This window comes from Rhinopithecus bieti, unplaced genomic scaffold (assembly GCF_001698545.2).
Source record: "Rhinopithecus bieti isolate Rb0 unplaced genomic scaffold, ASM169854v2 scaffold_47707, whole genome shotgun sequence".
Taxonomy (NCBI): domain Eukaryota; kingdom Metazoa; phylum Chordata; class Mammalia; order Primates; family Cercopithecidae; genus Rhinopithecus; species Rhinopithecus bieti.
Genome location: NW_016819117.1, coordinates 302258 through 315657, shown reverse-complemented (window position 1 = coordinate 315657; position 13400 = coordinate 302258). Strand labels below are relative to the sequence as shown.

At 51.3% G+C, this 13400-nt stretch overlaps 1 protein-coding gene across 1 annotated transcript in view; it reads left to right on the top strand.

Moving 5' to 3' along the window:
• LMF1 (lipase maturation factor 1) overlaps positions 1 to 12407 on the top strand; it is an 84838-nt gene extending 72431 nt beyond the window's left edge. The window contains exon 12 of the mRNA XM_017858284.1: positions 12198 to 12407. Within this exon, the coding sequence (XP_017713773.1) occupies positions 12198 to 12372 (175 nt within the window). The 3' untranslated portion in view covers positions 12373 to 12407. The remainder of the gene's footprint in view (positions 1 to 12197) is intronic.
• Positions 12408 to 13400: the final 993 nt, after the last annotated feature.

Genomic DNA, 13400 nt, shown 5'->3' with positions numbered 1-13400 from the left:
TCACTCCAGGAGCCCCAGGGCCCATGGTGAACTGGGCAGGGGACTCCTGTGGGCCGTGCAGCCTGGCCCACCCTGGGCAGGGACTTGGTGACATCCCAAGGAGGGAGCCCTGTGGGGTGAGATTCTCGGGAGCCAGAGGTGGCAGCCATGGGGGGAGGTCACCCTCCTTCCCACACCGGGGATGGCTTTCCACATTCCACGCAGGGGAGCTGGGGTGCAGAGGAGACGCCCAGGACCCTGAGCACTGTGACCAGAAGACAAGGTTTTGGAGAGAGCTGGGGCCTCCCAAAGAGGAGCAGGAGGCAGGGATGGTGCCCCACTGGGGTACAGGAGGGGATCTGAGGACAGTGTGGGGTGGGGTCCAGGGTGGGGCAGAGCATGGAGGATTGGAGACACCCACATGGCCAGACCTGGGGTGGCCACTCTGACAAGCATTTGCATCCCCTGCCCCACATGGTTGGGACTGAGCAGCCCCCTGGAGGTTGTAAGAACAGAGCAGAGTCGGACTGCCCATCCCTCCCCTGCGCCATCAGCCGCCAATTCTGACGGAAAACATAGCTGTGGCTTTTCCCTCCAAGAACACTCGGGAGCTGAGACAGCTGCAGCCTCTGGAGTTGCTCACAGCTGTCTGGAGGCCCCAGCAGAGGAGCTGGAGGGTAGGGGTGGGAGGGGGCACTGAGGTCCAGAGAGGCAATGGAGCAGCTGGGCCCTGAGTCTGGCAGCCCAGGCAGGGTACTCCTGGCCAAGCGATGCTTCCAGGGCTGCTTCCCCAGCACTGGTATTACGGGGAGCTGGGGCAGAGGGGCGATGGGGTTCCCTTCTCATGGGGAGTCTCCATCCCAGAGCCTCTGGTAGGGCGGCTGCCCTCCTAGCTGGCGCCCTCAGACAGGCCACCTTCCTATGAATTAGTATGAAGCCCCAGGTGACTTGCCTGCCATGTGTCCACCAGCAGCCCTGGGAGCCCGAGACCTTGCAGCCTGGACAGGCAGACGTTCACCTCCTGGCTCACTGGGGACCTGGCCCCAGAACTCGTCCTTCCAGGCTCAGTACGGGTCTTCTCTGTTACTGCCCCCATCTCAGCAGCCTTCAGAGCCCCTCCGCCCCCACCCCAGATCGCGGCCTCCTCGGTGCCTGGGGACCCTGGAGCTGGCCCAGAGGAAGGTTTGCCATCGTCAGGTCGTGAGGGAGGCCTCTTCTGGCAGAGTGCGCATTCGGATGGTCTGTTTCTCAGCCAGGAGGTGCTGAAAAAAGGAATCATGTCAAAGCAGTTTCAGGTCCATCCATGGGTCCCAAAGTACCTAAAAGGATGGATACTGTAAAAACCAAGTGTGAAAAGCAGGAACTATTTTATATGAGCCAGTAATGAGTTAACATTTAGGGAAAACATTCAAAACATCTGAAATATTGAACATTGCCACACACCACACCTCTCCCCTGTCTCCATGATACACGTGTTTGGCAGCTGGAGCAGGCGGTACCATGACAGGCCGTGGCCTAACCGTGGGCCTGCATTTAGTTCGTCATCGACTTTAAAACTGGAAGATGGAGCAGACACTTATCCCTGTTCCTCCCACTAAGGGCGACCAAGATCCCTAGACGTTATATATAAAACAGGAAGACTAAAGGTGAGAGAAGAGAGCCCACCAGCAGGGCCCTCGGGATGGAGCCACAGCCCCAAAATGGCGGTGTTGCCTGGGCTTGCTTTCTGCCTCACTTTCTAGACTTGGAGGTGAGGAAACTGGAAACCCAGTAATGCCAGCAGATATGGACAAACACCTCAACAAAAATCTGCTCTCTCGCTAAAGGGCCAGAAAAGAGCAGCCTAGCAAGACGGGAAATTTACAGAAAATAATCACCGCTCCAGCCAACACCACAGAAAAAACCATGGCCCCACCCACACCGGCAAGGCATGGAGTAGGGAGCCTGGACTCTCCTCCAAACGGCTGTAAGCGGTAACCACCCCTCGCTGGGGTGCTACCAGAGGAGGCCAAAAAGGAAGCTGAGATTTTCATCTAAGTGGGCAGGAAGGACCCTCCCCCTGCCCGCCCCCCGCTTCTGTGGTGTCAGTGGAGACCACAGGAGGAGCCTGGACTCCTCCCACCCCAGCAGTACTGAGGGGCTCCTCCCCGCCACAGTGGTATTACATACTAACTAGCAGAAAGTCAGGACCTTCACCACCACCCAGCAGTGACCAGGCCACCCCCGCCATAGTGTCATGGAGGCCTAGTGCGTAGCCACGACTCCCATCCTACCCGAAGCAACAAGGAGTACCCCCAGTCAACAAGGAATACCCGCAATGTATCCACCGGAGTTCTACCCCAGCCTGGCTGTAGCAAGGCAATACCCCACTTCTCTACCAGCATGACGTCAGAAGAAGTCATCTAAACCAGAAGGTTTACATAAGATCCAAAATCTCCTAATACACATAATGTTTGGTTTTCAGTGGAAAACTCACTTGTCATAGCAGGAACCAGGAAGACATTGAACTGGTGAAAAAGGGCAGTCGACAGATGATAGCACCAACATAAGAGAGGTATTAGAATGACTTCACAGAGATGTGAATGCAGCCATCGAAAACGCATTCAGGAAGCAATTATGAACACAACTGATAAAAATACAGCCTCAGCAAAGAGAAGATTTTTTAAAGAACCAAATGAAAAGTTTACAAGTGAAAAAATAACTGATATAAAACACTCAACATCTGAATGGAAAGGATAGAGGAAAGAATCAGTAAACTTAAACATAGAAAGTACCCAATGGGAACAAGAGAGAGGACATAGAAGGGAAAAAACAGCAAGAGCCTCAGGGACCTGTGGGACTGAGACTATAACAAAAGATGCAGAATTCATGTCATCAAAGTCCTAGGAGGAAGAGAGAGCGAGTTTTAGGGCCGAAAATGTACTTGGAGAAATAAGAACTGAAAACTTCCCGATTTTGGCAAAAGGGGCAAACCTACAGAGTCAATAAACTGAGTGTCAATAAACTAAATAGGAAAAACCCAAAGAAGTTCAAATCTAAACACATCAAAGTCAAATTTCTAAAAACTAAAGATAATAATACATTGCCAGCCTGGTCAACATGGTGAAACTTCATCTCTACAAAAATAAAAAATTTGAGTATGGTGGTACATGTATGCCTGTCATCCCAGCTACTCAGGAGGCTGAGGCAGAAGAATTGCTTGAACCTGGGAGGCGGAGGTTGCAGTGAGCAGAGATCACACCACTGCACTCCAGCCTGAGCAACAGAGCAAGACTGTCTCAAAAAAAAAGGAAAAGAAAAAACATGGGTAAACACAATAGACCTTCCTTCTCTTGAGTTCCCAATCATGTTTGATGGTTAAGCAAAGGCTATAAAACTGTCTGAAGTAGTTCAAAGTTTATGTAGAGGAAGTATTTAAGATAATTATAAATGGATGAGGGCAAATGGACATAGAGGTAAGGTTTCTATACTAAACTTGAAGTGGTAAAATGACATCAGTAGGCTATAAGTTATGTGCCAAGAACAGCCAGTAAAAAACAACCTATACTAACATACATTGGAACACACTATTGACAAATCAAAATAGAATTCTGAAAACACATAACCCATAGGAAAGCAGGTTGGGAAAAACAAATCAGAGACAGAACAGATGACAAGAAGTAGAATGGTGAACTTTATATTAAATGTAAATGGTCTAAATAAACCAATTAAAGGATAAAGATTGACCAGATGCAGTGGCTCCCTCCTGTAATGTCAGCATTTTAGGAGCTGAGGCAGGTTTATCACTTGAAGTCAGGAGTTCAAAATCAGCCTGGCCAATATGGCAAAACCCTCTCTCTACTAAAAATACAAAAATTACGCAGGCATGGTGGTGCATGCCTGTAATCCCAGCTACTCAGGAGGCTGAGGCTACAGTGAGCCAAGATCATGCCACTGCACTCCAGCCTGGGCAACACAACAAGACCCTATCTCAAAAAAAAAAAAAAAAAAAGTAACTTGAATATATGCATCATGAGCTTATGCCCTGATAAATCCAGCATAAGTTGAAAATATAAGTCAAAATGTGTTTAGTACACCTACCAAACATTAATCGTAGCTTAGCCTAGCCTACTACCTTATACGTGCTCAGAACACTTACATTAGACTATAGTGGGCAAAATCATCTAACAGGCCTATTTTATAATAAAGTGTGAAATATCTTGTGTAATTTATTGAATACTGTATGAAAGTGAAAACAGGATAGTTGTCTGGGCACTCAAAGTGTGGTTTCTACTGAGTGCATATCACTCGCACCATTGTAAAGCTGAAAAACTGTCAGTTGAATTCTTGTAAGTTAGGGACCAACTGTATAGGCAGGTTGAAAGTAAAAGGATAGAAAAAAATATCATGTGAATATTAATGAGAATAAAGGATTCATTGTATTAATGTCAAAGTAGACCTCAGTGCAAAAATTATCAGAGACAAAGATGTCCAATGAGAAAAGGCCCAACCCACCAAACAGACGTAGCAATCCTAAGTGTGTGCACTAAGCACAGATCTGCAAAATATGTGAAGAAGAAAAACAACTGAAAGGAGAGCCAGACAAATCAACAATTACGGTTGGATGCTTCAACACCCTTCTCTCGACAGCTGATAGAATAAGTAGATGGAAATTCAGCAAGAACATAAAAGAGCACCATCATCGACAAACAGGACCTAATGATGTTTATAGAATATGCCACTCATTGAACTGAATAATATGTCACATTTTCTGGGACGTAGTTAAACTAGTGATGAGAAAGAAAGCCTCAAATGCATACATAAGAAAAGAGACATGAGAGGTTAGAAAAGAGGGAAGATCTCAAATCAATAATCTTACCTCAGCTGGGTGCCGTGGTGCGCACCTGTAGTTCCAGCTACTCAGGAGGCTGAGGTGGGAGGATTGTTGGAACCCAGGACGTTGAAGCCAGCCTCTTGCCATGAGGCAACACAGGAAGACCCCATCTCTTAAAAAAAAAAAAAGAGAATAATAATCTAAGTGCAAGATTACGTGAATAACTAGGAAAAAATTTAAAGCAAGGAGCAGTAAGAAAATAAAAGCAAAAAATGAAATTGAAAACAATATAGAAACTTATTGAAACAAAGAGATGGTTCTTTTAAAAGACCAATAAAATCAGCAACCCTCTAGTAAGAATGACAAAAGGAGAAGATATGATTGCCAATTTCAAAGGTGAAAAAAAGAGGCCGGGCACAGTGGCTCATGCCTGTAATCACTGCACTTTGGGAGGCCAAGGCACGTGGATCACCTGAGCTCAGGAGTTCAAGACCATCCTGGCCAATATGGTGAAACCTCGTCTCTACTAAAAATACAAAAAATTAGCTGGGCGTGGTGGCCTGCGCCTGTAATCCCAGCCGCTTGGGAGGCTGAAACACGAGAACCGCTTGAGCCGAGACTGCACCACTGCACTCTAGCCCGAACAATACCATGAGACCATGTCTCGAAATGAAAAAGAGACATCACTACAGACCCTGCAATCCTGAAAAGGATAATAAGGGAATACAACAAACATCTCTACATACATAAATTTTTTTTTTTTGAGGCGGAGTCTCGCTCTGTCGCCCAGACTGGAGTGCAGTGGCCGGATCTCAGCTCACTGCAAGCTCCGCCTCCCGGGTTCACGCCATTCTCCTGCCTCCCGAGTAGCTGGGACTACAAGCGCCCGCCACCTCGCCCGGCTAGTTTTTTGTATTTTTAGTAGAGACGGGGTTTCATCGTGTTAGCCAGGATGGTCTTGATCTCCTGACCTCGTGATCCACCCGTCTCGGCCTCCCAAAGTGCTGGGATTACAGGCTTGAGCCACCGCGCCCGGCCCAACATACATAAATTTTATAACTTGGATGAAATAGACCAATTTCTTGAAAAACACAAACTACCACAACTCACTTCGTATGAAATAATTTAAATAGTCCTATAACTAGAAATTGAATTTGTAATTTTAAACTCCAAAGAAATATCAGGCTCAGATGGTTTCACTGGAGCATTTAAGATTATTCCAGAAAATTAGAAAATGAGAGGAAAAAATCAATTTATGTTTTATTTTTTCTTTTCTTTCTTTTCGTTGTTTTTTTTTTTTTTTTTTTTTTTTTTTTTTTTTTTTTTTTTTGAGAGGTTCTCACTCTGTCACCCAGGCTGAAGTGCAGTGGCACAAACATGGCTCACTGCAGCCTCGACCTCCTGAGCTCAAATTATCCTCCCGCCTCAGCCTCCCAGGTAGCTGGGACCATAGGCCCACACCACCACACCTCACTAACTTTTTTAGTTTTTGTACAGACGGGGTCTTGCCATGTTGCCCTGGCTGGTCCCAAACACCTGGGCTTAAGGAGTCCTCCCACCTCAGCCTCCCAAAGTGCTGGGATCACAAGCGTGAGCCACTGTGCCCAGCCTCAATTTATTCTATGAAGCTAGTGGTTCTTTGATACCAAAACCACACAAAGATAATATGAGAAAATAATATTACAAGCCAATATCCCTCAGCGATATGGACACAAAAGTTTTTAACAAAATATTACTAAATAGACTGGGTACAGTGGCTCACGCCTGTAATCCGAACCCTTTGGGAGGCTGAGGCGAGCAGAGCACCTGAGGTCAGGAATTCAAGACCAGCCCGGCCAACATGGTGAAGCCCTGTCTCTGCTAAAAATAGAAAAATTAGTTGGGCTTGGTGGCTCACGCCTGTCATCCCAGATACTTGGGAGGTAGAGGTTGCAGTGAGTGGAGATCATGCCACTGCACTCCAGCCTGGGCAACAGTGAGACTCTGCCTCCAAAAAAAAAAACAAATTACTAAATAGAATTTGGCAATATGCAACAATTCTGCACCATGACCAAGTAGGGATTGTTCTGGGAATGAAGGTTGGTTCCCTATTTGAGAATCACCCAGTATGATCCACATGTTACCAGCTAACGAAGATAACTCACATGATCACATCCGTCACTGTGGGGAAAGCACTTGACAAGTTTAACATCCATTCGTGATTTAAACCTGGAAAAACAGAGAAGGAGAGGAAATTCCTCAGCTGGATAAAGAGCATCTGCACAAGCCCTGCAGCCAGCATTCTACTCGGGGGGAGGGAATCACCCTTCACCATTCAGATCCAGAACAAGAAAGGATGTCTGCTCTAACCGTCGGATCCAGCACAGTGCTGGAAGCACTGGCCACTGCAATACGGCAGGACAAGGAATTCAAAGGCATGTAGATCACAAAGGAAGAAACGAAACTGTGCCTGTTTACAGATGACATCATTGTCCTTGTAGGAAATCCCAAGGCATCCACCAAAAACACGCCTAGAATTAAGTGAGGCTGGGTACAGTGGCTCACACCTGTAATCCCAACACTTTGGAAGGCCAAGCCAGGCCGGTCACCTGAGGTCGGGTGTTTGAGACCAGCCTAACATGGAGAAACCCCGTCTCTACTAAAAAAAAAAAAAAAAAAAAAAAAAAAAAAAAAATTTGTGGGGGGGGGGAACACATGCCTGTAATCCCAACTACTTGGGAGGCTGAGGCAAGAGAATTGCTTGAACCTGGGAGGCAGAGGTTGCGGTGAGCTGAGATCGTGCCACTGCACTCCAGCCTGGGTGACAGAGTGAAACTCCATCTCAAAAAACAAGAAAATTAATAAGTGAGTTCAGCAAAGTCAGAAGACAACAGATCAACATAAATGATTCAGTAGTATTCCTGTATACTAGCAATGAACACACAGACACCTAAATTAAATACGCAGAACCACTTACAACCACTCCAAAAAGTGAAATACTTAGGTATAAACCTGACAGAACATGTGCGGAACTTACATGCTGAAAACTGGGCAATGCTGCTGAAAGACGTCAGCTCACATCTAGAGACGGCCACGTTCGCGGGTTGAAAGGCACAACAAAGTGGAGATGACAGTTCCTTCCAGATCGATGGGCAGGTTTAATGCAATTCCTATTTAAAAACCCTAGCAAGATGTGTTAATGGGTAAGGACAAGTCATCCCAAGTTCTCTACGGAAATGTAAAGGAATTAAAATAGCTAAAACCATTTTGAAAGAGAACAAAGTGGAAGGAATCTCTACGCAGTTTCACGACACAGAACCACAGTAGTCAACACAGTGTGGTACTGACAGAGGGACAGACATGCAGATCCATGGAACATAACAGAGAACCCACAAATAGACCCACACAAACATGCCCGGCTGAATTTTTTTACAAAAGCGCCCAAGCAATTGCATGGACAAAAACAAAACCTTCAACCCAAGTCTTACCCTACAAAAAAATAACTCAAAACAGATCCTGGACTTCAATGTAAAACATAAGACAATCAACTTTCAGGGCCAGGCATGGTAGCCCACACCTGTAATCCCAGCACTTCAGGAGGCCAAGGTGGGCAGATTGCTTGAGCTCAGGTGTTTGAGACCAGCCTGGGCAACAGGACAAAACCCTGTCTCTACTAAATATACAAAAAATTAGCAGGGTGTGGTGGTGCATGCCTGTAGTCCCAGCTACTCGGGATGCTGAGAGGCAGAGGTTGCAGTGAGCCAAGATCGTACCACTGCACTCCAGCCTGGGCAACAGAGCAAGAGCCCATCTCAAAAAAAAAAAAAAAAAAAACTTTCAGGAAAAATAGAAGAAAATCTTTGGGATGTAGGGTCAGGCAGAGTCGTTATACTTGATACTAAAAGGATGATCTGTAAAAGGAAAAATTGATAAATTGTAATTAATTAAAATTAAAAGCATTTGCTCCATAAAAAACCCTGTTAAGAGGACAAAAATAATTTTTAAGCTACAGACAGAAAATATTTGCAAGCCACGTATCTAACAATAGGCTAAAATCTGGAATATGTAAAGAAGTTTCATAACAGTAAAATAATCCCATTAGAAAATGAGCATGGACAGGAAGAGACATTTCACCAAAGAAGGTCCACAGATTGCAGATAAGCCCAGGAGAAATGCCTGTCATTAGGGAAGCAAGAACCACCGTGACACCACTCACACCCATCCCGTGACATCGCTCACACCCATCCCGTGACATTGCTCACACCCATCCCATGACACCACTTACACCCATCCTGTGACACGTCGCTCACACCCATCCCGTGATGCTGCTCACACCCGACCCATGACACTACTCACACCCATCCCATTGACATCACTCACACCCATCCCGTGACGTTACTCACACCCATCCCATGACACCACTCACACCCATCCTGTGACACGTCGCTCACACCCATCCCGTGACATTGCTCACACCCATCCCGTGATACTGCTCACACCCGTCCCGTGACACATCGCTCACACCCATCCCATGACACCACTGACACCCATCCCGTGATACTGCTCACACCCATCCCGTGACACATCGCTCACACCCGTCCCGTGACACGTCGCTGCACACCCATCCCGTGATACTGCTCACACCCATCCCGTGACACGTCGCTGCACACCCATCCCGTGACACGTCGCTCACACCCATCCCGTGACACGTGGCTCACACCCGTCCCATGACGTCACTGCACACCCATCAGAATGGCTGGAATAAAAGCAGCAACAACCCCACATGCAGGCAAAGATGCCAAGAAATCTGGTCACTCGGCTGTTGCTGGGAGAGTAAAATGGCTCCTCAAAAACGAAACCCGAAATTGCCATGGATTCAGCAGTTGCTTCCGTGGATGTTTAAACCGGAGAGTTGAAACCCAGGTTGACGCAGAAACCCGTGCAGAGCTTTATGGCAGCTGTAATAGACAAACACTGCAACAAGCTCAGCTGTCCTTCCACAGGAGAGCAACCGCACAAACTCGGGTGTGCTCACGCCACAGACGCTGGTCAGCGACAAGGAGGAAGCCTCCATCACGCGACCTAACGGAACCAGAGAGTTGGCACGAATGAGAATCGCCTGCCCCGCGGGTACATGCCACAGCATTCCACTCATACCACGTTCTTGAACTCATACAAGGAGGCCGAAGGGCGGGGGTGGGTGCGGAAGGACATGGGGGTCCGGGCGTGGATGGGGCCCATGTCTGTAGTCTCAGTGTCAGGCCCTGGCTGGGATCCCTACTATAGCTGTGTCAAGCTTTTGCAAGTAGGGTCTGTTCAAAAGGGCTGGGAGATCCCCTATTTTAAACACTCTGGGGGTGGTGCCATGGCCTTCTCGGGTACTTTGTAGGAATGAAATGCAACCCTTCAGGCCGCTGGGGGCCTGGGGCCCCTTCCCACCAACCTGCCATTGGCACAGAGGCTTCTGACCCTTTCCAAAACCCTTTCCAAACTGCAGTTCCAGCTCTTGATGTCAAGAGACCAGGGCCCGGACCCCCAGGCTTTGACCCTGTCCTGGGAAGGAACAGAAAGCAAGAGCAGGAATTTGGGAAAGATGGGCAATCCCACTGCAGAGGCCTTCCTGGGACCCCCCCACCCTCCCGGCAGGGTTTGGGAGAGGGTGGGCCTGTGTGGGGTCTGCGTTGCCCCAGCAAGGCCCAGGAGAGCGGGCGGGGACCATGCTGCCAGCACAGCCCAGCGCCCTCGCGGCCGCGCCCCAGCCTGTCCCTTCAGCTGCTGCTGAGCTGCTCACAGATTGGTTTCGGGGTCCACTGTGACCTCTGCCTGGCACCACCTGGCTCAGTCCCCATGCTGGCTGCTGCCGTCCACATAGCCAAGAACAACCATGGCGGCCTCGGGCCCAGGGGGTCCAGGAAAGACCCCGGGGCCCAGGGCAGTGGGCAGTGCCCTCCTGGAGCAGACGGGAGCTACCAGCTGCCAGCATCGCCCTCAGTCTTGGCTGCCCGGGAAGTTTTCCAAAGGCCCGAGCCCACTCCTCTTGGAGCCGCTGATCCCTCTCTCCCATCAGGTGCCTCAGGGACCCTCCTCCACCCAGAGGGTCTCTGCCTTCCCGGTTTTCCTGAGGCAGTTCGGACTTGGGGGAGAGGAACCATCATCCATCCATCACACCCCAGACCCAAACAGACCCAAAGCCAGGAGGAGCAGGGTGGGCCCAGAGCCCGTCATCCTGCCAGCCCAAGGGGCACAGCCCAAGGTCTCCACCCGGAGCCCCAGGGGCACAGCTGTGTGCAGGTCACCAGAAGCCCCGAATAATGACAGCGCCCCAGAGAGTGGGCACCAGGCCCTGGTGCCGTGTGAAGCCGCCAGCACTTGCCTGGGCTCATTCCAGGGGCCATCAGAGGGCCCTGTTACGGCTGCACCCTCACACTCACCAAGCAGCTGGGGCCCAGCTCTGCTGTGGATCCCAGCCAGGCAGCAGCCGGCCTGCGGGCTGAGATGCTTCCGCTCCTGCTGCACAACTGGGAAGGGCCTGGAGGCCGGGAGCTGGCGATGGCCACAACGCCGTCTGGCGCCTTCTCCTCCGGGGCAGCCGAGCAGCCCTGGACACGAGGGGCTTCGTCTCACCCCCAGGAGAAAATGCCCAGTCCTCCGAGAGTCTAGTGAGGGCTTGCCAGCCGGGAACCAAGACCCAGCGTGGCCTAAACCAGGCCCGGCCACCATGGTCAGGCAGGACCTTACACAGAGCTCAGCAGAGAGACCTGCCTGCTGCCGCGGTCCAGAGGAGATGGGGGAGGGACCTTCATCCCACTCGGGCCTGTCCGAGGCGAGCAGGCAGCCAGTATCTCCATATCTCAGGCAGGAAAGGGCCTGAAGCCCTGGGGAGCAGAGGCTGTGCCCTCAGGAAATAGGTCCCAGCCTGGCTCCCTCACAGCCTCGGGCTGCCCTGTGGACCGAAACCCCCAGGCACCTTGCGGCAGGGCTGCCATGATGGTGGAGATCCCACGCCGTGAACAGCAGGTTCCTCTCTGTGCCTTCCCAGGCGGGGGGCACTTGGGGCTCAAACTGGGGCCTTGGGAACTTCCTTGGGCCTGCTCAGTGCCACCCTTGAAGCCCCTGGCCTTCCCCGGGCCGGTCGCTCTGCCGTGTGGGCTCTGCCATGTGGCCCTGCTGGGTCTCCTCTCGCGGAGCTGCCCACGTCCGCCCTTCCCCCTGGCTGCACTGTTCCCTGCTGAGGGTGTGGACTGCAACAGTCGTCCTGCCCGGGGTCTGCTGGGGGTCTGCCTGTGCTCGGGGTGGGGGCTCCTCATGCAGCCGCTCTGTCCGTGGAGGACCCCTGTGAGCAGCTGCAGCTCAGCAGCAGGCCGAGGAGCCGGGTCGGGGGCCGGGAGTCCCAGCAGGCCCTTGGCTGACACGTGCCCCCTTGCAGGTGGGTCCGAGGAGAGCACTACAGGTACAAGTTCAGCCGTCCTGGGGGCAGGCACGCCGCCGAGGGCAAGTGGTGGGTGCGGAAGAGGATCGGAGCCTACTTCCCTCCACTCAGCCTGGAGGAGCTGAGGCCCTACTTCAGGGACCGTGGGTGGCCTCTGCCCCAGCCCCTCTAGATGTGCACCAGAAATAAAGGCAAAGACCCAGCCCCTCGGCAGCTCAGCAACATCTGCCCTTCCCTGTGCCCGGCCCAAGCTCGGCACCGCCAAGAGAGACGTGGAGAGAAGAGCGGTGGGAGCCAGCCCCCAGCGCAGGGGTCCTGGGTGGGGTCTGCTGTCACACACTGTGGTGGCTCCCTGGCCCTGCCCACCTGGGGCCTCACATCCTGGCCAACCCTTGTCCCAGGCGCCAGCCTTCTCAGGGGGCTCTGATCTCCCGTCCGTCCCACCCTCCTCCCAGAGGCCCAGCCTAGGGCTGTGCCGCCCACAGGAGTTGAGACGATGGCCATCCTGACACCTTCCTCCACTACAGCCCTGACCACAGGTCCAGCCAGGGAGCTCTCGGGGTCCCCAGCATCCCAGGGGCTGGTTTCTGTTCCCCCCTCAATGGTGTGTTCCCAGCCAGGTCCTGATCCTCAGGGCTGAGTCCCCATCACGTCTGGGGCAGCCGAGCCCTTGCCCCACAGGAAGCTGGACACGCCCGGCCTGGATGTGGGGTTGGACAGGCCATTTTCTGTCCTGTCCCTCACCACCCCCGCGACAGCCTACACACATCCCACACATGCAGGCATACATAGCCCATGCACACATGTGTTCTGAGCCCGGTTTCATCCCCCAGTGACTGGTGTCTGTGAGGTGCAGACGGACACACCACACACCCAGCCCCACCCTCCAGGCTGTGACCGCGCTGCCTCTGAGGCCTTAACAAGGCCCCTCAATCACAGGACAGCTGCCCGTGCACACTGTCATCATCGTCGGACAGCGTCTACTGCATGTTTTTCTATTATTCCTATTCTTATGCCATATCTATTACATATTTTTCTACTCTTCCTATTATACCATTTACCAGCTTACTCGAAAACAAACTACTTAAATGAAGTTCTTGTGCCTCCCTCTCTTTGGCGTGGCCATGCCCCCAGCCCACACTCCGGTGCTGGGGCAGCGGGTGACTGAGCGGGACTCAGGCTTTGGGGGCGGAGAGGTGA